This window comes from Balaenoptera acutorostrata, chromosome 20 (genome assembly GCF_949987535.1).
Source record: "Balaenoptera acutorostrata chromosome 20, mBalAcu1.1, whole genome shotgun sequence".
Lineage (NCBI taxonomy): Eukaryota > Metazoa > Chordata > Mammalia > Artiodactyla > Balaenopteridae > Balaenoptera > Balaenoptera acutorostrata.
This window is the reverse complement of record NC_080083.1, coordinates 55,655,952-55,681,541: the sequence shown is the minus strand read 5'-3', so window position 1 is coordinate 55,681,541 and position 25,590 is coordinate 55,655,952. Positions and strand designations below refer to the sequence as shown.

Sequence of the window (25,590 nt, the reverse complement as noted above, 5' to 3'; positions counted from 1 at the left end):
CCATATTCACACCATTTCTACCACACTGGACAGATTTTTCTAACTCATACCTCCATGAGGGGGTCTCAACTTTGATGGTTTGGCATCTTCCTTGAGGGAGGTTCTAGCCTGTGAGAAAATGACCCCCTTCTGGCTGAATACCTCTTCCAGATGCTTTCCACGAACCTTCAGTGGACAGAGCCGGAAGTGCCTGTGTAGTTATCTATGACTGTGTGTTACAAACAGTGCACAAGATGGAAGGAGATGCAAGCTATTGGTACTCTAGATTGTCTCCATTGGAGTGGACAGGGTAGCTGGGGTGGGGGGAAGGGTGGAAGGGAAACAAAGCACTTTATATCCTTGGAGATCCTTTACAATTTTGTACCATATGCAAGGATTACTTTTTCAAGCAAAATTTAACTGCAACGAAAAAGAGGAGGAGGAGAGGGAGAAGAAGGGGAAGGAGAAGGAGAAGGAGAAGAAAGACCACAGCAGCACTGTTCACAAGAGCTGAAAGGTGGAAACAACCCAAATGTCCATCGACAGGTAAATGGATAAACACAGTGAGGTCCCTCCATATAGTGGGATATTATTCAGACATAAAAAGGAAGGAAATTCTGATACTATATGCTACAATATGGATGAACCTTGAAAACGTTATACTAAGTGAAAGAAGCCAGACACGAAAGACCACACAGATATTGTATGATTCCACTTGTATAAAATATCCAGATAAGGCAAATCCATAAAGACAGAAAGCAGATCAGTGATTCCCAAGGATGGGAGGGAGGGAAGAATAGGGAATAAGGCTTAGTGGATGTGGGGTTTCTTTTGGGGAGATAAAATGTTTTGGAGCAAGACAGAGATGGTGATTGCACAATGAACTGAATGTACGAAATGCCACTGAATTGTGTATTTGAAAATGGTTAATTTTGTATTATGTGAATTTCACTTTGATTAAAAAAAATAGAATATATGCCAGAAAGATTCTGCTCAGCAGGAAGGGCTCTGTCCATATACTGTGGGTTCTGGAGGGACGGGGTCCTGGGGCCCGGCTGAGTGCACGCTGTGTCCCGTGCCTCTCATTGCCTGCTCTGCATCTGGCTCTCCCGGGTGCCACAGGCGAAGTGGGAGTACGTGAACAGTACATCTCTACTGTGCAGGTTAAGCGTAGTGATGCACCACATACAGACCCAGCTAGCAATCAACAGAAATGGCACTTAGGGGCAAACTCCGACCAGTACCCTGCAAATAACTGTGTTTTCAAAATGCACAAGGAAATGACAAAATCTGCTGTTAACCTCAGGCCTGCAGCATCTCCAGGCTGGGCAGCTGGCAGATGGAAAGCGCTAACGGAGGAGTCTGGTGAGTCCAGTCTACCACGAGCCCCTGGCTCCGCGCCTGCGTCCTTAGGAGCCAGGAAGAAAGATCATGTTCATCTGCATCCGTGAGGCTGGAGGACCACACCGGGCCTGGTTGAGAAACCAACCATATTAGGACAGGGGCATCAGCACCCGGGGACAGAGGCTGCCAGCTGGGGTAAGGTTTCCTGCCATCAGGGTTGGGGTCCTAGCTGTTTGGGGAGAGACGGCACCAGGGCCTTGGGGCCTCCCTGGGAGATGGTAACACTCATTCCCTGAGGACTGACCGGAGGTGCCAGGCCCCGCCCTGAGCCCCTGACCCGCATCGACTCTCGCCCCTCTCCCCCAACCCCCCCGCGCCGGCCTCTCAGGACACCCTGTCACGTGGTGGAGGGGACCAGAGCTCAGCTGGGCGGGGGACGTGCTCTGGTCCTCACAGCCGGCAAGTGGCAGTGCCAGGATCTGGACCCAGGGTTTGTTGACTCAGAATCTCAGCTTTACAAATGACATGATGCTGGGAGTTCAGGGTTAGGTCAGCGTGAGGATGGTGACCCCTCCCCCAACTATGTGCAGGTGGAATTTCCATACATTTCAAACATCCCAAGTGAATCATCAAAAAGCCAGTGAAGGCCTTTTGGAAGACAATGGTTCTGGGCCAGCAAGGGGTCTTGGGCAGCCAGATGTCAGAGGCTGTCAGAGGCTGTCAGTGGCCTGGGTAGCTCAGAATGGGGAGTTCGGGGTCAGCTCCGCTGTGTCTGGGTGGTAGCTACCTGTGTCGGCTCCATTCTTTCTTCAAGTCAAGAGCTGTCTTGAAGGACAAAACCGAAAAATTTCACCATCTGGGTTTGTTGAGCTCCCCCCTTTCCACCTGAGGGCAAGTCTAAGATTGGGCTGACCACACCTGTGGGACAGGTGCCGACAGGTGGGACTGGGTACAGCTCAGGAGCAGGGCAGGATTCTCTGAGACATCTGAGACATCTCATCGTGTTCCTGGAAAGTCACACAAAATACCTCTGACTTCCATGAAGTGAGAGACTGGGACCAGGAAGGGGCGCACTTCTAGCCCCCCATCTCCCCACACCCCTCCACCCTCACCCTCTACACCCCACCCCATCCTGGCCCCCCAGCCGCCCTGGGCAGAAGCAAGAAGGAACAGGCTGCGGGGATGGGGCCCCGTGGAGAGGTGGCGGCCTGGCCTCACAGGGGGTGGGAGGGGGTGTGTGCCCTCTGGGGTCCTGTGAGAGATTTCATGCAGGGGTGACAAGTCGCTTTTCCCCAGTGTCACCTCACTGGGCCACAGCTTTCTCAGATACTCCAAACAAGACTCAATTCATTATCATCTTAAAAATGGATTTATTAAAAAAAAAGCCCTCAGCTCAGAGAACTGCTGGGATTTGGGATGACTGATGGCTTTATTAGCTTGCTTCAATTTTATATTTATGGAATTAAACCAGCAGCCAAGGGGCACTTAATTAAGATTCTTCCTCATCAGTTGGAGAAGAGAAGATGGCGGGGAGACAGGGCTTGTAACCCATATTCTAGGAGGAAAGTTTTAAGTACTTGCAATAACATGCTGGAGACCCTCGGTGGGGGGGCTTGGTGGGTCACAGGCCGGGAACAAGGGCTGTCTTCACGCTGGGAATCCTGGGGCCTGGTCCCCGTCCTTCACTTCTTAAGCATTTGCCAGTCAGAGCAGCATTTATTTGGTGTCTGGTCCACAGCGCCCTCTGTGCTGTGTCTGCAGATACACAAGAGCACAGAGCAACCAGGGAGCTCGGGCTTGGAGACGGAATCTGGGTTCAAATCTCGGTTCTCCCCCTTACTAACTGTGTACTTGTGGGAAAGTTATTTCATTTATTAAAAATTGAGATATAATTCACATAAAATTCACCCCTTTTGAGTGTACAATTCAGTGGTTTAGTATATTCGTAAGACTGTGCAAATATCACCACTATCCAGTCTTATATATTTTCATCACCTCAGAAAGAAACGCCCTGCCCATAAGCAGCCACTCCCATTCCCCTCCCCCAAGCCCATAGTAATCATTAATCTACTTTCCGTCTCTATAGATTTGCCTGTTCTGTACTTTTCTTATAAATGGGATAATACAATATGTGACTGGCTTATTTTACTTAGCATAATGTTCTCAAGGTCCATCCGTGTTGTAGTGTGTCAGAACTTCCTTCCTTTTCAAGGCTGAATAACGTTCCATTGTATGGATGGACCACATTTTATTTTTTCCTTCTTCTGTTAGTGGACATTTGGGATGCTTCCACCTTTTGGCAGTTGTGAATAACACTGCTCTTGAGACCCTGCTTTCAATTCTTTGGGGTATATACCCAGAGGTGGAATTGCTGGATCATATGGTGATTCTATTTTAATTTTTTGAGGATCATTCCTTCTTAAGGCTGAATAAATAGCATTCCATCATAAGGACACACCACAGTTTATGCATTCATCCATCAATGAGCAACTTGGGGTTTTTACACTCCTTGGCTATTCTGAATCATGCTGGCAGTACACAAGCCATGTGTACTGGCTTGTGTCTGGCTGTGTGCTCTTGTTTCTCTTGGGAACAGACCTAGGAATGAAATTTCTTCATCCTTTGAGTCTCAGTGTTTGTTCGTGAAAAAGTAATTGTGACCTTGCAGGCTTAGTGTAAATTGATGAGACACGTACCTGGTGCAAGGTGGGTGCTCAAGAAATGGGAGCTAATAATAACAATGATTGTATCTTTCTCTGTGCCTGAATCTAGTCCTTGAGGAGCTTATAACTTAGTAGGAAAATAAGACAGGCAAAAATCAGCACTTACTATGTATCAGGCCCCGTGAGAAGTCCTTAGGGGCAATCCTCACTCTTTATTTATTTATTTAACCATTTAAAAAATTGAAGCATAGATAACTTACAGTGTTGTGTTAATTTCAAGTTTATAGCAAAGTGATTCAGTTATACATACACACATATTGGGTTGGCCAAAAGTTCATTCAGGTTTTCAGTAGGACTATATATATATATATATATATATATATGTATTCTTTTTCAGATTCTTTTCCGTTATAGGTTATTACAAGATATTCGGTATATTTCCCTGTGCTATACAGTAGGTGCAATCCTTACTTTAGAGATGAGGAAACTGAGGCTCTGAGAGTAATTTGCCCGATTAAGGCAGGGATGGGGCGGCAGGATTGGAGCACAGGCCCCTCTAACTCCAGACTCCTGCAGTGAGTGAGGCAGTGGCTTGTAGGATCTTAGCTCCCCAACCAGGGATTGAACCCGGGCCACGGCAGGGAAAGAGCTGAGTCCTAACCACTTGACCACCAGGGAAGTCCCAGAATGAGGCAGCTTCGATCTGGGGCTGAGAAGACCACCACCCCCTACCCTGCAGACATTGCTGCCCTTCAGGTGCACAGGTGAGCATGCAGGGCAGGGGCCAGGCCATGCCCTGGGAGCTATGTGAATAGCACGGGGAGGCTGACCTTGGGGGTGATACTCAGAGTGAATGGGGATTTGCACAAAGCAACCAGATTTGGTGACAGTGGAAAGTAGGGAAGGTTTGGGGCAAGAACTCTTTGGATGGCGTGGGAGTGAATACTTCATGAGAGGAGGGGGCCTGCGAAGTAGAAGTAGGGTGCAGAAGGCAAAGTGAGAAATGGCCCCAGCTGACGACATGTCAGGCTGGGCTTGGAAACTGGGGTCCTTAGAACCAGCCCTTCTACTTTTCCCTGCCCAAACTTCTCTACTGGATGTAGCTTGTGTCAGATACTGTCCAGGACATTTGGGGCACATTGGTAAACAAGAGATAAAAATCCTTCTCCTAGCCGGGGGAGTGCATCTTCACCCTCCCTCATCTGCCTCCTCCTCAAACCTCTCAAGGGACCTAGAAGGGATCATGGCTCTCCCACCACAAGCTGGGGCATGGGAGGCAGAGGCAGAGTGGGACTGATGAAGTGGGGAGGGACCGCTTTCCACACCTGCCGGGTGTTGGGAGGTCCTTGCCTCTCAGTAGGGGACGGTCCCACATGGGGTTGGATGCCAGGAGATCTTGCTAAAAAGGGACAGATTCCAAAGTGGTCTGAGGCACAACCCAGTGAAACTTGAAATCCTGCATCATCACCCTTGCCTGAATGGAAACCAGAGAGGGGAGCCTTTGGGCAGTTGCTCTTTTGAGATGATCCAGGGGTATCTGGGGAGAAGAAGGGGGAAATCGAGGCAGCTGGGTGGCTTCCCATGTCCCCCAGCAGCTCTTGGAGGGAGGGAGCTTTCTTCCTGGGGGCTGAACTCTTTGGAGGACAGCTGCTCATGCCTGCCCCCCAGGACCCCTGGACCAGGGTTTTGAACACAATGTGTGACATAGGTTCTGAGGTCTGCTGGGCTTGAGATTGGAGGCTGGATCTGCAGTGATCCCTTGAGCAAGATACTTCACCTCTATGAACCTCTGTTTCCTCATCTGTGAAGTGGAGATATGAGCTTGTGTGCGGGGAGCATCAACCTTTGCAGCGCCTGGCAGTGGTGGCTCTAAAAAACGGTATGTCAGTTTTCTATTGCTGCTATAACAAATAACCACACACACGTAGTGACTTAAAACCACACAAATGTATCAATCATTTTGCTGTTCTGGAGATCAGGAGTCCAAAATGCATCTCATGGGGCTGAAGTCAAGGTGACAGCAGGGCTGTGTTCTTCCTGGAGGCTCTGGGGAGAATAAGCTTCCGGAGGCCACTTGCATTCCTTGGCTTGTGGCCTCTTTCTCCATCTTCAAAGTCAGAGGTGGCCGGTTCAGTCTTTTTCACGCTGCTTCCCTCTTCCATATTTAAGTACCCTTGTGATTACATTAGGCCAACCCAGATAATCCAGGATGATCTCCCTATTTTAAGGTCAGCCGATTTACAACCTTAATTCCACTTGCAGCCTTAATCTCCTTTTGCAATGTTACATAACATATTCACAGATTATGGGGATTGGGACATGGTCATCTCTGGGAGACCATGATTCTGCTCACCCCAGATGGCTGCTCCCGTACTCCTGCAGTGACCTGTGATGCAACTGGGGAAACTGTCCAGAAAGAAAGGGGGTCTTTTTAAAAAAAATTTTATTATTTATTAGTTCCCCGACCAGGGATCGAACCCGTGCCCCCTGCAACCAGGGAAGTCCTGGGGGTCATTTGTTTCAAGTTGCCCTGCTAAAGAAAATTTAAATAAAATAGCCATATAGCTGTGGTGACATATTTAGAATCCCTGAGTCATTTCTGGGCACCTGGTAAGTGCTCAATAAATGGAATCTCAAGGTCAAGTTAAATGAAGAGCTTGCCTTTGTCTCCAGCGCTGGGATGGGGTCCACTTGGGAGGGTCCCCTGTCTAGTCTATCCTGGGCTTCCCTGCCCATCCACACACATGCACAGACACAGACACAGACATAGCAGCTAACTTCCCTGTAGAACAGGGAAGTACAATGGCTGTGTTCCCTGCTCTCACAAGCTGTGCGGCAGAATGGCCTTCTGTCATAAATAAAAATAAACCCCAGATGCTGCTTTTCAATCGGAGGATTAGCCTAACTGTGAAACAGAAAGCATGAAAGATGAATTGGAGCAATAGCTCTCCCCACTTCTCAGCTGCCCTGCCCGGCTCTAGGCTGCGTGCGGCTGCTTGTTCCCACCCAGCGAGGTTGCTGATGATTTGTGCACAGTGTCAGTAAACGCTGTTATGACATTATTAATGCTCCGCTCTCCGACAAAGGACAATGGCCTATTGCCTCTTAATGTGCTGTCTGCTGCGGCAGTCGGAGCACATTAAATGGGGATTTCAAACACCGTAAACCACATGTTTCTTTCTCTCCTCTTCCCACCCCAGGCCGCTGTGAGCTCCAGAAGCAACCTTGAAGCCTGGGGCAAGTGGGTGTGTACTCAAAGCTGTGATGCCCCAGGAGACTCCAGGGGGGCCCTCGAGGGGGCAGGGAGGTCCCCAGGGAGCCCCTAGAACCACTAGGAGTCTTGACCTTCCTGGGGGCAGCACTCTGTCTTTGCTGCGGGGAGGGGGACCTGGCCTCAGGGAAGCTGGACTTGCTGCGTGGGCAGGGCTGGTGGGCTCCCTGCTCTGCCCTTGGGTGGCATCTGCAGGAGGGCCCAGATGGCAGACCTCCAACGGATTTTATCGGTCTTGCAGTGTTCTAAAAATATTGAGTCTGCATTTTAAAATTCTGTGGCCACACGTGAGAAGCCCAGTTTTCTGACTCCCTTGAAATAACTGGGTCCAGAGTCACACAAAGCAATGGCGGCACGTCCCCTCAGGGACCTCCAGTCTTTGGCATTCTCTGATCACTCCAGCCCCTTTCTACCAGGTCCCTGAAGTAGGTTGAACAGTGCCCGACCCCCCCCAATTCATGTCCATCTGGAACCTGAGAACATAACCTTATTTGGAAACAAAGTCTTTGCAGATGTAATTAGTTAAGATGAGGTCATTCGGGATTAGTGTGAACCCGAATCCAATGACTGGGGTCCTTACAAGAAGAGGAGAGGACACAGAGAGGCACACACAGAGAAGGTCACACAGAGACGGGGGCAGAGACTGGAGAGATGCAGTTACAGGCCAAGGATGCCAAGGAGCGCTGGGCCCCGCCCGAAGCCAGCAGAGGAGCACGTGACAGTCTCCCTCAGGGCTTCTAGAAGGAACTGACTCTACCAGCACCTTGATTTAGGACTTCAGGCTTCCAGAACTGTGAGAGAAAAAATTTCTTTTTCTTTTTTTGCCACATTGCACGGCATGCCGGATCTTAGCTCCCCAACCAGTGATCGAACCCAGGCCCCGTGCAGTGGAAGCGCCGAGTCCTAAACACTGGACCGCCAGGGAAGTCCCGATAATACATTTCTATGGTTTGAAGCCCCCCCAGTCTGTGGTTGCTTGTGACAGCATCCCTAGGAGACTACTATAGCTTCCCTCCCTTCTTTGCATGGCCCACCAGCTAGGTATTTTGAGTACGACGCCCCTGAGCAGTAGTACATCACCCACTTTCCCCAAATTCCTTCCCTGGGGCCCTGCTCCCCTTTTGGACAGAGGCCCTCCCCTGCCTGGCCAGGGCCTCCTCCTGGTGCTGAGCTTCTCCTAACCCCTCTAGCCAGACCATCAGGTCATGCAGAGGGCAGTGGGAGAGAGCCAGGAAGTGCCACATTTAGAGCACCCAGGCTGATGCAGGGTCTGCACCCGACCCCCACGTTGGGCTAGCTTGTGGTTCTGTTTATAGCCTCAAAAGAGAAAAACAGTAGAAAGGGGAGGGTTTGGGAATCTGGTGTGACCCGGCATCCTGGGTCCTTGGATGTACCCCCCAGCAGAAGTGGCCCCTATTCTCCTCTCATTTGTTTAGGGTCACTCTGCTTCTTATCTGAAGGCTGTGGGTACGTATCTAGACGTGGGTGTTTCTCCAATGGTTCTCCACCCTGGCCAGCTATGTGGGCATAACCTGTGGCATTAAAAAACAAATGTGACATTGTAAAGCAATTATACTCCAATAAAGATGTTAAAAAACAAAACAAAACAACCCAAAAAAAACCCCCAAATGTGCCAGGAATTCCCTGGCGGTCCAGTGGTTAGGACTCTGTGCTTTCACTGCCGAGGGCCCGGGTTCAATCCCTGGTCGGGGAACTAAGATTCTATAAGCCGCACAACATGGCCAAAAAAAAAAAATGCCCAGGGCCCATCTTAGGTACCGAATCAAAATAAGGACTGCATTCTGCAGGTGATTCTGCTGTGAGTCAGGGCTGAGAACCACTGGCCTATAGGCCAGGGTCTTGGTTTGGGTTCCCCAGAAATAGATTCTGAGACAAGGGTTCAAGTGCCAGTAGTTTATTTGGGAGGTGGCCTCAGGAACATGGATGGAGGAGTGGGGGATGAGGCAGGGAAGGAAGGAAGCCAACACGGGGTACATGACAGAGCCGGTTCCCGCTGTGGGCAGAGGGAGCTCAGGGAACTCTGGGAACCGAGTATCCCACCGGAGGGAGAGGGCGCCCTTGAGGGCTGCTTCCAGGGCATGAACTCCCTGATACTTCTATCTTGCCCCTGCATGTTCGAGCATATTCTCACAGCCAGGAAAAAAGCCTCAGGCAGCGTTGCATGTATTCTCAGTGGCCTGCCTTCTGGCATGTAGAGGTGAATGCCCGGGGAGTAGGACGAGGCACCAGCAGCGGCTGCTACAGGTGGACGATAGCAAGAAAAATCATAACCACCTGCTGGGAGGGCTCCAAGGTGCCAGGCAATTCACGACCGGCAATTCACAAGTTCTCTCCTAATGTCTGCAGCACAGCGGAGAGCAAGCAGGGCCACATGCACTGAATTTCGCCCCAGACAAGAGGCTGGCAAAGGGGAAATGGACTCTGAAAGGAAGAGGCAGCAGGGTGGTCTGGTTCAGTGTCTTCCACTGTCTGCCCCAAGCCTCCCTGCCTGGCTCGAGCCTGCAATGGGGTACCCTCTCCCGCCTTCTGAAATCTGGCTTCCGGCCGAGAGAAGGCCGCCACACCAGACATGGCTGTGCCTTTGGGGAGACCCCCATCTTCTCCCTTCCCTTTTGGCCTAAATGCCAACCAGGAGCAAATGTGACCCCCTGAACTTACGGGAGAGGTGCACACAATGGGAAGGGGCATTTCATGCCCGAGTGTAGACGTGGCTTTTGCCCTGGCATCCAAGGCTTCAGTTATTGCCTGAGTGCGTAGCAGATGTGGGTGCCCCGGGATAAGTGGGACCCCAGCAGAGACCCGCCCCGCCCTCAGAGATCTCCTTGGCCAGCCTGCCGTGATGCCCAAATTACCCGTCACCGTTTGTCACTCTGTGGCACGAAGGCCTGGTCAGCGTGTCCTTGTTCAATGTACATTGGCTACCTAGCTGGAGTTAACATATTAATCCGCCAACACCCATTCACCATCGGTTTTCATATCAGCGGAGAGCAAGGCGATGAGGTAATGGAACATGGGACAGGTGAATTTTGATGAGGAACGAGCAGGAAAAGGCGAACAAGAGTCACAGCTGGTGAGAAATGGCTCACAAGGGGCTGGGAGGTGGGCTAGGCGGGCAGCGAAGGGGCTGGGGGCCGGGGACCTAGTTGGACCAGGCAAGGACCAGATGGACCAGAAGAAAGGTTTTGTCTTGTGGAAGGACCCTCAGCGTCATCCATGTCATTAAAAAAATAAATAAATAAATAAATAATTAATTAATTATTTTTGGCTGTGCTGGGTCTTCGTTTCTGTGCGAGGGCCTTCGCTAGTTGCGGCGAGCGGGGGCCACTCCTCATCGCGGTGCGCGGGCCTCTCACTGTCGCGGCCTCTCTCGTTGCGGAGCACGGGCTCCAGACGCGCAGGCTCAGTAGTTGTGGCTCACAGGCTCAGTAGTTGCGGCTCGCGGGCCCAGTTGCTCCATGGCATGTGGGATCTTCCCAGACCAGGGCTTAAACCCGTGTCCCCTGCATTGGCAGGCAGATTCTCAACCACTGCGCCACCAGGGAAGCCCCATCCATGTCATTTTACACGTGGCCTGAGGCCTTGGGCTCTTCCTAACCTGGCCCTTCCGTCTGTGCCTGGCCAAGCTGGTCTGGCAAGTGCTCTTCCTGAATGAGCAGCACCCTCAGATCCAGGCCTGGCTCTGGGAGCTGCCCTGCCTCGGGTGCTCACAGGGGCCGCTGACCCCTCTCTGCAGTGGCAAACACCTCTCCAGAGTCAAGAAGTGGAGGGAGAGTGGGGTGGGGGTGAAGGGGGGACGTGCATGCTTTATAGAGTTGGAAGGAGCATTAGTGAACCTCGGTCACTCTCATTTCATAGCAGAGAGACCGAGGCCCGGGAGTCCCCCTGACTCTCAGGCATCACCCACTGATCAATGGAGGGTCTGAAACTAGAACCCAGACCCACAGAGCGCGCCACTGCTTCTGGGATCAGTGGAAGAGCCTCAGTGTCACAGGCCGAGTTTGAAACCAGAAAGCAAAGGGGAGCTGCTGCAGTTTCTGTTCAGAGAGGGCCAGAGGATGGGCGAAGGTTGCAAAGCGAAATCACTGTGGGTGTGAAGGGGCCATTGCAGAAGCCCACTGCGGCGGCAGAGGCAGCGACGGCGACCGGAGGGAGGGCCCTGGCACCGGGCGGAAGGGGGGATCTCCTCCCAGGGCCGACCTCCTCTGTGCTCTGCAGGAGCCGAAGCAGCCCTCGGCTCTCAGAGCTGGTGGCACCCGGGATGCTTCCGAAATCCAGCCCGGGGAAGTTGCACAGCTGGAGGGAGGCTCAAGGACCCCCGCCCTCCGCGCCGCCCGCCCACCGCCCCCGGCGGCCCGCCCCGGGCCGGGAGAGCGCGCTGCTGGGCCGCAGCCACGAGGTGGCGCCTGCGCGCCGAGGAAGCGCGGCGGCCGCTCCTGGGCCGCCCCAGACGCTGCTTGGCCGCCTCCTCCGAGGAAACAATGCGGCGCCTCCGGGCGTAACGCGGCGCGGGGCCGGACGCCGGACACCTGAGCGCGGGCAGACGAGCGAGCGGGAGGCAGGGCGGGCGCGGGGCGCCCTTGCCCGGAGCCATGGGCGCGGCGCGGCGCGGGGCCCGGGAGCGGCGCGGCCCGGAGGCGCGGGGGGCCGGGGCGCGGGCCCGGGTCCGCCTCTAGCCGGCACCGAGGGCGCGGGCCCGGGGATGAGGGCGACCGCGGCGGGGAGCCCGTCTGCGCGCCGCGGCGCCGTCCCGCCCAGAGAGCGAGCCCGAGCAGGCAGACGCGCGGCCGGCGGTCTGGGGGCGCGCCGCCTCCCGGCCCCCAGAATGTGAAGCGGGGAGGGCGGAGACGCAGAGACGGCCCGGCCGGGCGCCCTCGCCGCCCTCCGGCAGCCGCGCCGCGCTCCCCTTCCCCTGCCCGCCGAGGCCGCGCCGACCCCGCGGGCCGCGGCCCGGGCAGCGAAGCCGCCGAGCTCCCGCGTCCCCCGCGTCGCTCGGACCCGGCTTCGGCCCGCAGCGGGTTCGTGGCCCGGACGTGGTAGGAGCAGGGCCCGGGACGGTGCGTCCGGCCTCGCCCGCGGCTCCTCGCCCAGACAAGTTTGAACAATGATCACAGTCAACCCCGATGGGAAGATAATGGTCAGAAGATGCCTGGTCACCCTGAGACCCTTTCGGTAAAGTTGTTTCCCGGTTGGCGCGGGGAGGTCTTTTTCTCCAAGGGGGGCGTGGGTTGGGGTGGGCGAGGTCAGCCCCGGCGAGAGTGCCTGTCCCAAGGCTGCCTGTCCCGTTAGCAGAGGGGGCGGTTTGTGCTCCAACCCTTGTTGGTGGCTAGTGGGGCTGGGAGAGAGATGGAGCTGGGGTTCCGGTTCGGGTGGGGAGGGTGTGTAATTCTGGGACGGGTACCGAGTTTGGTCTAGGTTGGAGAGGACTCGGGATGCGAAGGTGGGAATGGGGGCAGAAGTCACCTATGTTGTGGTCCTGGGCCCTGGAAGTCGCCCCAGCCAGGGTGCCCCTTCCCTGCCCCTCCGGTCCTTCCCCACCTCGCGGACGGCCCAACCCCCGCGGCAAAGTTAGCGCTCTGTGCGGGGCGGTACCCCCACCTGGCGGGCCAGTGGCGCCCTGAGTCGGCCCGCCCACCCCCTCTGCCTGTCCCACCCCCTCTGACCCCGCCTTCTGCGCGCACTCCTCTCCGCGGGGTGCGGGCCTCTGTCCAACGGGAGGGTCCCCGAGATTGCGGCAAGGACCCCCTCTAATGGGAATTCGATCCCCGATCGCGGGCCTTGGAGAGGCTGGGGCAGGGGCGGCGCTGTGGGGCGGAAGGGCGACGAGAGCGTGGAGGCGGGATGGAAGCGAAGACCGATCCCCCCACCCCAACCTCGGCGGTCAAGGCCAGGCAGGGCTACGGCCGTCGGGGTCTGCCTGGGCTCTGCTAGCCCCACCCCAGGGGCCCCCAGAGCCCGGCGGTTCCGGGGCAGCTCCCGCTCCTCCCAAGCGCCGTCGGAGCCGGGCCTGCAGCCGGGGTTGGGTAGGGGCGCTAAGCGATGGGTGCCCAGCGGAGTCAGGATGCCATCTCGCCCAGGGGCTGAGCGGCGGAAGGCGCCGAGGGGGCGGCGGGGCCCGGGGCGGGGGACGGGGTTGGGCCGCACTCGGGATGCGGCCACAGGTGGGGTCCGGGCGCGGGAGGGAGCCCGCGAAGGCAGGAGCTGTACAGGCAGAGGTGCCCGAAGTTTGGGGGGCGGGAGGAGCCAGATTTAAGGCCCTCCCCTCCAGACCTGAGGCGGAGACCCGGCCCCTCCCATGCCCCCCGCTGGTTTTCCTTCTGATGGAAAGACCGTGGCTCACGTGGCTGCCGCCCCGCCATTGCCTCCAGCTATTGGATCCTCCTGCGCAGGGTGCAGGGTTGAGGAGACAACCTTTAGGACGGCAGGGGTCAAGCTGGACCACCAATGTCCAGAGGATTCGAGACGACCGTAGAGCTGGGGGTCCCCAGAATAGAGCCTTGGGCAGGTGATTGGGGGTGTCAGGAGCCCCCACGCCCTAAAGTTCCCATGGGAAGCAGGTGGGAAGCTAGCATCTCTGGAAAGGGCCTTGTTCCTCAGGGGAAATCCTCAAATCCCTAGCCAACCCACACCGTCCTCAGCCCTGTCTCTCCCACCCAGTGTTGACCCCTCCCTCCAGGCCGTGGGAAGCCCAGCCTCTGACCCCAGCTTGGCTGGACATTTCCCGGCACAACTGGAGGTAGCGGCTGGCGCCAGCACCATGGACAGCGCCAGCTCCCTAGCGCTCCTTCCTTTTGGGTCCTGCCCCTGTGGCTCTTTCAGGCTCTTTTCTGAAAGCAGGATGCAGAGGTGGGGTTGCATAGGTTCCCCTCCCCACCCCCAGGTTATGTAACTTCCTCTCAGGGTATCCCTAGGCTTCCCAGAGACCCACAGCCACCAGTGAAGTCTTCAAGTCCCCTTCAGATTGGAGGGGGGGTGTTTACGACCTCCAACCATATCAGCCCTACTCCCAGCTGCCCTTGTTAAATCCTCAAGGGCAGCTGGGAGCCCTATTCCCGATGGTTTTCCCAGAGCCTCTGGCAGGGTCCTTATTCCATAATTGCTTCTGGAATGTTGCTTGAATGGATGCATGGGTGGACGAAACCATTTGAACTTGAATCTACTGTTAATGGCCCCAGGATTGGGTCTGGCAGACAGAGACGCAGATGAGGTGTTTGGGGCTTCAGGTTCTGGGCCAAAGGCCTAGATATCTTTCTCGCAGCAGGTTTTTGGACACTGGCAGCTCAGGTCCCCAGCTCTAAATACAAGTACCCCATAGCTGGGGAAGGGGAGAGGGAGTGGGGACAAGAAACTTGGAGAGACCCATCCTTGTTCTCAGGCTGGGGGGACAAACTGCTGATTTCCCCCAGGATCTTCCTGGATGTGTGACCACCCTCCCCCTACACTGTCCTTCTGGCTGCTAGCCTGAGACCAGCCTGACTTTATCTTGGGGATCCCAGGGCTAGAGTCCCACCCCCAGGCTTGGTGGAATTCAGTGAGGGGTCCCTGGGAGGTGAGGGAGCAGTGTTCCTTGTGCCATCTCCTGGGAGAAGCTCCCAGTGCCATCTCTGGTTTTGGGTTCTGCCCCCTTCTCTGATTTAATCTCTAACAGCTTCCTTTAAATATGGGTTGGGAATTTTGTTGTGCTTTTATTTTCTTCTACAATTATGTGTTTTCTTTAATGAATCAAATTTTAATTAAATACTGCTCTGCCAGTTTCAAATAATGAAGATTAAAATGCATAAACAAGTCTTGCATAGAGATACAAACAAATGTGGGGTTTGAGGATGGAGGTGGAGGTGGGAAGGCTGGAGGTCTCTGGCATGATTTGGGGGGCCCCCATGGTGAGCCTGGCTCCACCAGGGATGGGGTTCCTCACCCTGACCTGGGGGGGGCTCCCCTTTCAGCTCTGCCAGTTCATCAAGTCCTCGGGTAGATTCAGAATCCCAGAACAGCCGCCACCTCTGCTGCCCTAAGGCTGTGCTGGCCCAGAATCTAGTACGGAAGCAGCAGGAGCCTGGGGCCAGACTTGAGGGTGGGTTCCCTGCTGTCCCCCTGGGGATACCTTAGTTCTTGGCACTTGGGATGTAATCAAAAACTAGGTGTTGAAGTATAAACAGTCGTGTTTTGGCCAGCTCCCCTGACCACTGTGACGGCACACACTTGTATGACACCCCAAGCACAGGTGTTGGCTCACTCTGAGCCGTGGTGTAATCTACCGTGTGTCTGCCTGGCGAAGATGTGGATAGGGGGAGTCTGGACACAGAAGGCAGCCACAGGACCCTGCCCTTCTAGATCTTACCATCTGGTAGTGATGGGAGCCCTTCCCCACCCCCTGCCCTGAACATGACTAGGATGTGTTCAAGCTGGTTGCTGCAGCAAGGCCTGTGTACACAAGTGCTGATCAGGGCCCAGGTGATTGATGGGCTCCAGGTGGGTTTTGTCTAGACCAATTACTTTCCCTCTGGCTGGCATCAGGTCCTGCTGTTTTCTTCTATACCAGTTGTTCTCAAACTTAAGCGTGTATCAGGGTTACCTGGAAAGCTTGTTAAAATGCACTGCTTATCCCACCATCAGAGTGTGTGATTCTGTAAGCCTGGGACTAGGGCCCAAGAATGAGCATTTCTGATATGTCCAAGGTGATGCTGATGCCGCTGGTCTGGGGACCACACGCTGAGGACCTCTGCTGTCAATGAGCCAGCTTCCGTCTGGAGGCTAGAACTTGCCCAACCTTATACCTTAAGGATGCCTCACTGCCCTGCATGGTTTTGCGTGTGGCCACTTCCTTGTAGTCCAGCTCTCTTTATCCTGTGTGATGGGAGACCTACTGGTCTGGGAGCTCAACCCCTTGGTCTTTTGTTCCTCCATCCATCCATCCCTTCCTCACTCATTCATTCATAGGAAACCCTTACAGGATAGGGGTGCATGTGCTGACCTAACCCTGACCTGCCCTATTGCTCTCCACAGGCTTTTTGTCCTGGGCATCGGCTTCTTCTCACTCTGCTTCCTGATGACGTCTCTGGGAGGCCAGTTCTCAGCCCGGCGCCCGGGAGACTCCCCCTTCACTGTCCGCACAGAAGGTATGTTGGTGGGGAAAGGGGAGTCAGAAAGGGGTGCAGGGGTTTGGGGGTCAGAGGAGAGGAAGCCCCCCCAGAGAGGGCTCTGTCTTGGGCATCTGGCCACCTCGTTGATGGATGTGTGAATGGTGGGGGCCTTGCACACTGCTTTGGCTCTTGTCCTGGCTGTGGTAATCAGGCCTCTCAGGCAGGAAGGGCCTTTGAGCCAGGGTCTCCCAGGCATCAGAAGAGGCTGCCTGTGTTGCTTCTCTAGTGGGGTGGTTTGAGGTTTCTGGATATGACACCTGTCTCTCTGAGATACACATATTCTGTACCTTCGGCCCAGGCACAGGGGAGAGGGCAGGCCTGCCGTGGGCTCACGTGTCTTATCTCCAAGCTCTCTGGTCCTTCATTCTTGCCCACGTGATACTTACAAGGCAGTGGAATGGAGGTTCAGCGCATGGGCTGTGGGGACCACATGGACCTGGTTTGTACCCTGGTTCATCATTTACTAGCTGTGTGCCATTGGCCACATCACTTAACTCACCTTCAGGGAAGGAAAGCAGTGACCGTTTTCAGGGGTTGGATTAAATGGGCTCACGTGGCATGGGGTTGTGATGGGGTGGTGGCCTGGGAGACCTCCTCCTGAAGGTGGGTCCCGCTCCCCCCTCATCCTACTCAAGGAAGAATGGAGAACAGTTCAGAACTGCTCAGTGTGTCATGGGGGTCTCCCAGTAACCGTGGGAAGGAGACACATGGTGGGGAAACTGGGGCAAAGGGGGCTTCTGGAACTGTTCAGGGGGCTGCTCTGTGGGCTTTCCCCTGCCCCTCTGGGGAAGTCTCCGTTTGAAGTCCACCTTCTCAAACCCCCAGGCCTCATCCGGCTCCCCTCTTCCCAGCAACGGATAAACGCTCCAGTAGGATGGGTTGTCATCTAGGGTCGCTGCTCCGAGGGGCACTTACTCTGCCATCTGGTGTCTCCTTAGATTCATGCCTTTGGTTTAACACGCACTTCTTTAAATTTGCAACAGCTCCCAGCAGGAATTTCACATTTATTAGACGTTCTAGCTTGAATGTAAACGAATCTATCCCCTCTCTGACTCACAGAGATCCCTCGATCTCTCGGAGCCTCCGTTTTCTCCTCTGGTAAACGGGGCTAACAACACCCTCTTCCCCAGGATTGTCATGAGGGGGTGTGAAGATAACGTATATGAAGGGTCTCGAGCAGCTTCTGGCAAATACTGTGAGCTCTGTAAACATTTACTGGATGTGGTGAGTCTGAGATGGGGGCATTGCCGGAAAGGATGTTTAGGGAAAAGAGGACCAAGGAGGTACCGGCGTCTCTATGTGGGAGACCCCTGAGGATGGGGGGGTTGCGGCTGTGAAGGTGCACTTGAGGGGAAGCTTGCGGAGGTGCGGAGGGAGGTGGAGAGTGGGGGAGGGGGTATAGGGAGCGACGCTCAGGCTACCTGGGTGCCACCCCTGGCAAGGGGGCGTGTCTGTCTGGGTGGGCTGCTGCAGGGGGCTTGGGCAAGCTGACCTTCCGCAAGGTCAGGGCCCCAGGAGGTGGGAATCAGGGACTGGGGGAGGAGGGGGTATGGCTGGGCTCTGTTTCTTCTGTTCATCTGCCTGCGGAGGCGGGGGATGGGGGCCCCATCCTGGCAGGGTGTGGGCCCAGTGCCCAAAGGACCGGGGGCTTGTGGGGGTCCTGCCATGCTCTGCGCTGTGCAGTTTTGCCTGGCAGATGGAGAAAGGGTCCAACTCCAATCTAGATGTTGTGTCTAAGGTGTGGGCAGAGCCATAGAGGGCAGAGGACTTGCCCAGGGTCATGCAGTTAGACTAGAGGCGTGTGTGTGTGTGTGTGTGCGCGCACGCGTGCACGTGGCTAAGCTTCCTGTCGGAGTATAGTGTCCAGAAACTGAACCCATCCATGCACCAGCAACCTGGATCAAGAAACAGAGCGTGATCCATCCCCAGAAGTGCCCTCAGGCCTCCTTCCACTCACTACTTCCCCAAGGACTCTGGGACCCTGACTTCTAATAGCACAGAGGAATGTTGCCTGGTTCTCTGAATTTATGAGAATGGAATCCTATGGCAGGTGTTCCATTGCGTGCCCCCCTTTCTCTCGAGAGTACATTTGTGAGATTCATCCGTCTCGTGGTGTGTGGTTGCAGACGTTTGTTTTCACTGCTGCACAGCATTCATTGTGTAGATACGTCACAATATATTTATCCGTTCTGCCCCGGGGCGGACATTGGGCTGTTTCCAGTTTGGGGCGTTTGTGAATTGTGCTGCTGTGAACATTCCAGCACATGTCTCTGGTGGACACATATGGGCATTTCTGTTGGGTGCACCTGGGGGTGGAGTTGCCGGGTCTCCTGTGTGTTGTGACATTAGTTCTCAGACCAAGTGTTTTCAAGTCTTTTCACACCTCCCAGGCCCCTGTGCTGGAAGCTTCGTGCCCGGAATATGAAGTCAAGGCCAGGAGGAGGAGCTAGACAAGGAGGGAGCCCTCTGAGAGCCCCTGGGAACTGACCCCAATTCGGTTCACATCCCAGGTCCCACTGTCCCCTCGATTTTTTTCATGCCCTTGGATTAAGTTGATTTGCTTGGACAGACCCAAAGCAGAGACTTGGAAAAGCCCTAAGTTGACTCTGTGGGTTTAGAATCCCGATCCTGTAAGAGATGACCCCTCAGATGAGAACCCCACCCCGGACCTGGGGTGGCCCTGCAGACAACCTAGGAGGCGCCGGCATTTCTACCTAGGAGCCGCCCAGGGAAGGATGGGGTTGGAAGTGGGGGACGGTTGTGAAGGGGTCTGGGGAGCGATACTGGAGGTCACAGTGGGGGTTGGATGTTGGATAATGTTTATTCTGGGGGGGTCTGTGAAGCCCCAAGGCAGAACCAGGAGAAGGAAACCCACTAAGGGTTAGAAAAAAGATTTAGAAAGAAAAATCCTCCATTGGTCAGTAAAACTGTCTGAGTACAAATAGGGAAATAACCTCTCCTCTCCTTGCCTGTCAAGCCTGCGAGAACGTGAAGGACATGGCTTGGAGGGGAGGGGCAGGGTGAAGGGTTTTCTCTAAAGAGCAGAGAGCCTTCCACAGCCTCTTTCGGACTGTGGTCTCCCTGGGGAGGCTCTGGTTTCCCCTGTGGGCCGGTTCCTATTTTGTGATAAAGTTCTCTAGTTTGGGGATAAAAATGTGACAGACATCTCATTGTATATTCTGCACACTCATCTTAAGATTCAGGAGAGCAGGAGACTGAGCAGAGAATCATAAGTGGGAGGACGGCTAACCTAAGTCCCTCCTGCTGCAGTTGGGCCCAGCTTGGGCCTTGGGGGAGGATTTTTTTTTTTTTATATGCTCCCTCTCCAGTCCTCCCTCCCCACCCCAGTCCCTCCTCCTTGCCTCCTGCCTCTGCTTTCCTGCTCTTGTCCTAAGAGGAACTTGCTTCCCTCCTAATGAGAGGGGACTTGAACTTACGTCTGAGGCCTCTTTCCTGGGGTCCCCGCAGATCCCCCAGAGCCTGTGTGGCTGTTCCTGGCTCTCTGTCTTGTCTTGAAGTAGAGGTCAGAGGCTGTCTCCGGGGAGAGGGCTGCAGGCCACAGGTCCTTGCTTCAGCGGCTTGTGTCCGCCCTGAGGTTCCCCCGTGGACTGGCCCTGCCGGGCATCCCGGACCCTGGCCAGCCTTGGAACCTGGGGAATATCAGAGACGTAGTTCCTTGCTCTGTGGTTGGCTCTGGCCCTGGATCTCGGTGCTCAGGGGGGTTTTTCTTCTCAGAGGCTGGCAGGGGATGGGTGAGCCAGGGCCTGGCCTTGTCTCCCACGCTGCCCAGAGCTCCCGTGGCCTCAGCTGGTTCCCGCGTTGGCCGTGTGCAGAGACAAGTGTGCGCTCCTCCAGCTGTGCAAACACCGAGTCCCAGCCCCCTCTCAAGTGACGGGGAGGTCTCTTCTGTCTGGCAAGGCGGGGGCTCCTTCAGTTTCCAGGAACCAGTGGGAACGGGTGGCGAGTGGGGACAAGAAAGGGGACAAGGGCAGACAGGAGAGAGAAACAGAGCACGTCTGGGGAGGGATTGGGGCCTCGGTGGGTGATAAAGCACCCCTGTCGATATATGTGAGGACCATTTGTATCTCTCAGCATCCCAGCTTTCCTTATTTATATGGAAATATGGAGGGAACCTGTGTGACTTCTGCGATGTGTCACTGGGGCCTCACGTGAAATACATTTCAGTTTAGCCGCCGCTGAGAGCGGTGCGGTGACTCAGGGCAAAAGCCATGTCAGGAGGCTGCTCTGCTGATGGTCCTGGCCGGCCGTGGCATCGGGGAGCCATCATGCGGCTGAGCGGCTGGACTGGCTGTGTGTGGCCTGCTTCCCTCCCGGGACCCACGCCCTGCCTCGTCCAGGGCAGAAAATGTGCCTAGTGTCCTGGAGCTCCTCAGGAAGTGATGGGGGCGGAGGGTTGGTGGGGGGCTGTCTCCTGAGGTCTCAGGAGCTCCTGGACTCCTGCACCATCTGCAGACAATGGGAGTGGCCCCCGAGCCCCAGGTGCTGGGAGGGTATCTTGTGGCCTTCGTCCAGTCTGATGGAGGTGGCCTTACAGACCCATGTGAGATCTGTCTCCTTAGCCCCAGTCTATAAGCCCCAGGTCTTCTGGGGTCCCTCTTTCTGTTGACTTTTTTTTTTTCTTTTTGGCCGCACCATGTGGCATGCGGGATCTTAATTCCCTGACCAGAGATCAAACCCGTGCCCCCTGCAGTGGAAGCTCGGAGTCCTAACCACTGGACCGCCAGGGAAGTCCCTCTGTTGACATTCTTAAAGAATTGGCTTCCTCCCTTGTATGAAGGGCAATCCAGAACCCCCAGATATCTCCAAATACTCTAGGGGGCTTATGTTTCCCTGGTCACCTCTTGCTCTGATCCCCTGCCTCTACTGAATTATCCTACTGGATGTCTCCCCTCCTGCCTCCTCTGTGTCCCCTACACTGACCTAGTGGGAAGGACACCCCTTCCTCCCTAAACCCTCCACAGGGGTGGGGGCTCGGACCACTGCTCAGCACAGCAAACAGATGACAATTCTCTCTTTTACCCCTGCCTTTCGCAGCCCCCCCCCCCACCGACGCTTCCCCACGGGTCATCCCTATGGCAGCGGAGCTTCCCCCATCCTGCTTAGCCCCTCTGGGTCGTTGTCCTGCCCCCTGCGCATGTCCGCAGGCCTTGTCCTCTCTCCTGGTCTCCTAGGCTGGGCTGGGAAACTCCAGTCTTCCTAGCTGAATATGCAGCGTCATTTAGGTTTCTCTCTGTCTCATTGCTCCGGGCTTCTAGATGACGCTCTGGCCCACCCAGGGGTTTAGCAAAGCAAAACAGAGCTCTCTCCCTAAGGAGATTCTGACGGCTTTTATAGGAACACTTCTTTCCTTTTCTATTACCCTGATCTCTGGGGGCAATTAGGGGAAGAGCGGAAACCGGAGTCCCAGGCTGTAGACCCTTGGGGCTCAGTAAGTCAAACCCTCGCATTCTACCGGAGGGGACAGGGACGCTGAGGCCCAGAGAAGGAAAGTGACATGCCCCTTCCCCCATCTAGTGGGGGCAGAGCAGGTCTGGAGTCGAGGCTTCCTGACTCCCACTCCGGCCTCTCCTGGGCCACAGTGCTGCCCCCAGGCTCTGTCTGGCTCTTGGGGCTGCTGTAGCTCTAGGGCAGATCTTGCAGTTACTGGCTCCATCAGCTATTTTGCAATTTTTGAAATGGGATGGGGGTGGGAGTGGGGGTGGGGTATGGTTGTCAGCGAGATCTTGGGAGGGGCGCGGACACTGAGCCCAGAGGGGAAGAAGGGAGCTTGGGATGAGCCCGGAGAGAGGGCAGCCGGCAGCCGTGTGTCAGGGCAGGTGCCAGGCCTGAGGCATCGTGGGAACGCAGCGCCGCCCCCGGAGCAGTGATGTGGCTTGGCACTGCTGGAGTGCTGTGTCTCAAGTTCCAGCTGCCGCCCAGGCCCTGTGGTCCAGCTGGGCCTGAGTGCATGGCTGGGGGGCCTCTCAGGCTCTGGCCTGAGGATGTTCCCAGCCATGGCCTCACTCTCCTTTTTTTCATCCCACTCCTCTGGGGAAGGGGCCACCCCAGCCTGAGCTACGAGCCATCAGGGCAGCCCAGTGAGGCCGGCCAGGCTGTGCACTGCACAACTCCAGGACATCCATCAGGTGGCCCACAACACGAGCGGCTCCCCTGGGGCTGTGCAAAGTGCTGCCAGGCCAGATCATCTGATGGGCTCCTATTTTTCTAGCTGAAATGAAGGGAACTCCCCTCTTGTTTTACTCTGTGCTCCAAGCACTGGTTGAAAGCAAGGTATTGCGTTTGAATGACGGGCTTTGGGGGGTGTCCTCAGGATGAGAGTGATTTGAAAGAGTCAACTGTTGTCCCCAGCTCTGTGGAGTTGAAAGAGAGAAGGAGCTATTTATATCTTGCTTTTTGATTGACTAACGGATTGAGGCCATGAGTGAGTCGGGAGGGGCTGAGTGGTGGGAGAGACCTCAGTTTTGCTTCATTTAACAGTATGGTGAAATTTCGTGATCCCAACTGAAAAATCCATCCAGTTTTCTGAGGGGAAAGTGGGAAGACCATTAGCTCTTTCAACTACTCGGGTGGGAGGGGTTGGAGACAGTTTCTTTCCTTCCTTCCTTCTGATGCCCAGTTTCTCCAGTACCCAACCCCACCCTGTGTCTCTCCTCCGCTTCCTCTGCTCTCCCCACCCTTGGCCCCCACCCCCCCATTCATGCCCATTCTTTTCTTCGGAGCCAGGGATCCAGGCTCTTTGAGGAACCTGCAACTCCTCCCTGCTCTGGATTTGATGCCTGGCTGGGTCCCTCCCACCCCCAGCTCCCCATGGCCTCCCATCTGACCTCAGGTGGGCTCAGCTGGCAGGGGAACCCAGCCAGGAGGTGACTTGGTGTGAGAAAGCGGTGGCAGTCACTGGAACGGGCCTGGTGCCAGGGGATATGGGGGACAAGCAAAGCAGAAATGTCACAAGCAGCCCTGGCGACGTGCAGCCTCTCTAGGCCCCCCTCCTTGGCTCAGTCCCAAGCATGGAGCAGAGGAGACCGGCCCCCTCCTGCCCCCCTCCCCACTTCTCTCCCCCCCCGTCTCTGCCTCTGGCTCTCAGTGGCCAGCCGTGGTCTCTCCTGCCCCGCTCCTGGCACCTTGACATTGGATTGCAGACAGGGCCTGGTGTTATTGCCTTGGGTTTGGGACACTGAGGCTGAGAGCAGTATGACGACTCCCTTGGCCATGTGGCCATGCAGGGGGTGCTGGCGGAGGCAGGTGAGAGGCCAGGTGTCCACTGTAGCCCCTCTCAGTCTGCTGGGCCCTGACCCTTTCCTTCCTGAGAAGCAGATGCTGTTGGTGTTCACGTCCTCAGCCCTCACGATTCCTGTCACGTGCTGGAGACGGCTCTGCCACCCCACAGCAGGTGGAAAGTACCAGAACATGGCCGTCCTTGGGAGCAGCCCTTAAGCAGTGACTGGCGGGAGGTGGTGTGCACATGCCTGGCCCCCTCGCCCCCCTGGGGAGAACTCTGAGGCCGGTTCTACACCTGCTGGTTTCCCCAGGTTGATGACATGCCCTCTCTGGGCGGCCTCCCTGTCCCTGGGTCACCTCCCCACTTCCCTTCACCTCCCAAATAACGACTTGCCCTCAAACCCTTGTCTCAGGGTCTGATTCTGGGGAACCCCACCCAAGGCACCCCCGGACACCCCCGGCCCTCCAGCAGCCTGGGGAATCCCTGTGTCCCCATGGATTCAGCTCATTTATTAAGAGTGGCTCAGAGCTTGGCCCCTGGGGTTTGCAGGCAGCCTGGTTGGGGCTTGCAGTGCCTGGAACCGAGCACCTGTGGATGGTTTGGAGGGGCTGCTTAAAACCTTCACAAAATTTAATTGAAAAGGAAGGCAAGGGCTGCTCTCCCACACTGGCACATGCGGTGCTAATGATCGGGAGTGATTAGAAAGGAAATTGTGGAAAGTCTCGGGCTGGTTAATGGGATCTTGGTTGAAGCACCTCGTTTTAATTTAATTTTATTCTTCACAAGGTCTCCCGGCCCCTCAACCCTGGAGTTGATCTCTGGGAACCCAAAGACCGGGTTGAGAGTCAGGACAAATTCACAGTGGTTTTTCTAGGGTGGTGTCTGGGGGAGTGGGTGGGGACGGGAGGTGGCTGGGGCCCCGAACCCCTTGAACACGGGCTCACAGCCTGTGCATCCGAGCCACGTGAAGAGCAAGCAGAATGCAGGGTCCTGGGCCCCATGCCCTAGAGATCTGAATTGGCAGATCTAGACAGCGAGGGCCCAGGAATCTGGAGTTTAACAGCCTGGCCAGGAGATTCAGGTGCGGGTGGATGGTTGACCACACTTTTAGAAACCCTGTTTTACAGGTTCTGTCTGGAAGTTGCTGTTGGGGGGTTTTGGGGTTCCTCTCCCACTACTGGGCCTTCCCTGTCTTCTCACAGACCTGAGATTATGTCTAAAGCCAGATTTTGCTGGTGACAAAAACTGAGGCCCAGAGAGGTTAAAAGTTCATCCCAATGTCACACAGCTGGTAGGGAGCAGGGTGGGCCCAGGCCTCTCCGGATTCCTGTCCTGCAGGGGGGAGCAGGGGGGCTCACTATCCTGACCCCTCCCCTTCCCGAGAAGATGGGGGTGGGGCTGGGGTCTGAGCCACCCCGCCAGATACCAGGTGGTCTCAGATGGCCTCTGGGCTGCTTGGGCCGTGTCTGACTGCACCCACACTCTTCCTGCAGTGATGGGTGGGCCGGAGTCCCGCGGTGTCCTCCGCAAGATGAGTGACCTGTTGGAGCTGATGGTGAAACGCATGGACACGCTGGCCAGACTGGAGAACAGCAGTGAGCTGCACCGGGCTGCCGGCGACAGGCACTTCCCTGTGGACAGGTGAGGGGGCCCCGGGAGGGAGAGGGGCACCCCACTGTGTGCTGGGCTGGGAATTCGGCCTCAAAATGCATTTTATACACACACACACACACACACAAAATGCATAGTGTGTGGTTTTTATAAATCTTCCCTAAGTGGCTTCCCATTGTACATATGTTGCCCCTGCTTTTTTCACTCACTGTGGTGGTTTTGAGCTCTGTCCATGTCTATGGGCATGTGTGGATATGCACGTGGTTGTGATGGCCATAGTGATCATCTGTCCTCCTCCCATGGACATGGGCCGTTTTTTTTTAA

General features: G+C 55.6%; 1 protein-coding gene across 1 annotated transcript in view; it reads left to right on the top strand.

Moving 5' to 3' along the window:
- Positions 1-11,960: 11,960 nt before the first annotated feature.
- The window catches only part of MGAT5B (alpha-1,6-mannosylglycoprotein 6-beta-N-acetylglucosaminyltransferase B), a 68,943-nt gene continuing 55,313 nt past the window's right edge, over positions 11,961-25,590 (top strand). Inside the window, exons 1-3 of the mRNA XM_007185760.2 lie at positions 11,961-12,447; positions 16,279-16,391; positions 25,149-25,296. Coding sequence (XP_007185822.2) covers positions 12,380-12,447; positions 16,279-16,391; positions 25,149-25,296 — 329 coding nt within the window. The 5' untranslated portion in view covers positions 11,961-12,379. The remainder of the gene's footprint in view (positions 12,448-16,278; positions 16,392-25,148; positions 25,297-25,590) is intronic.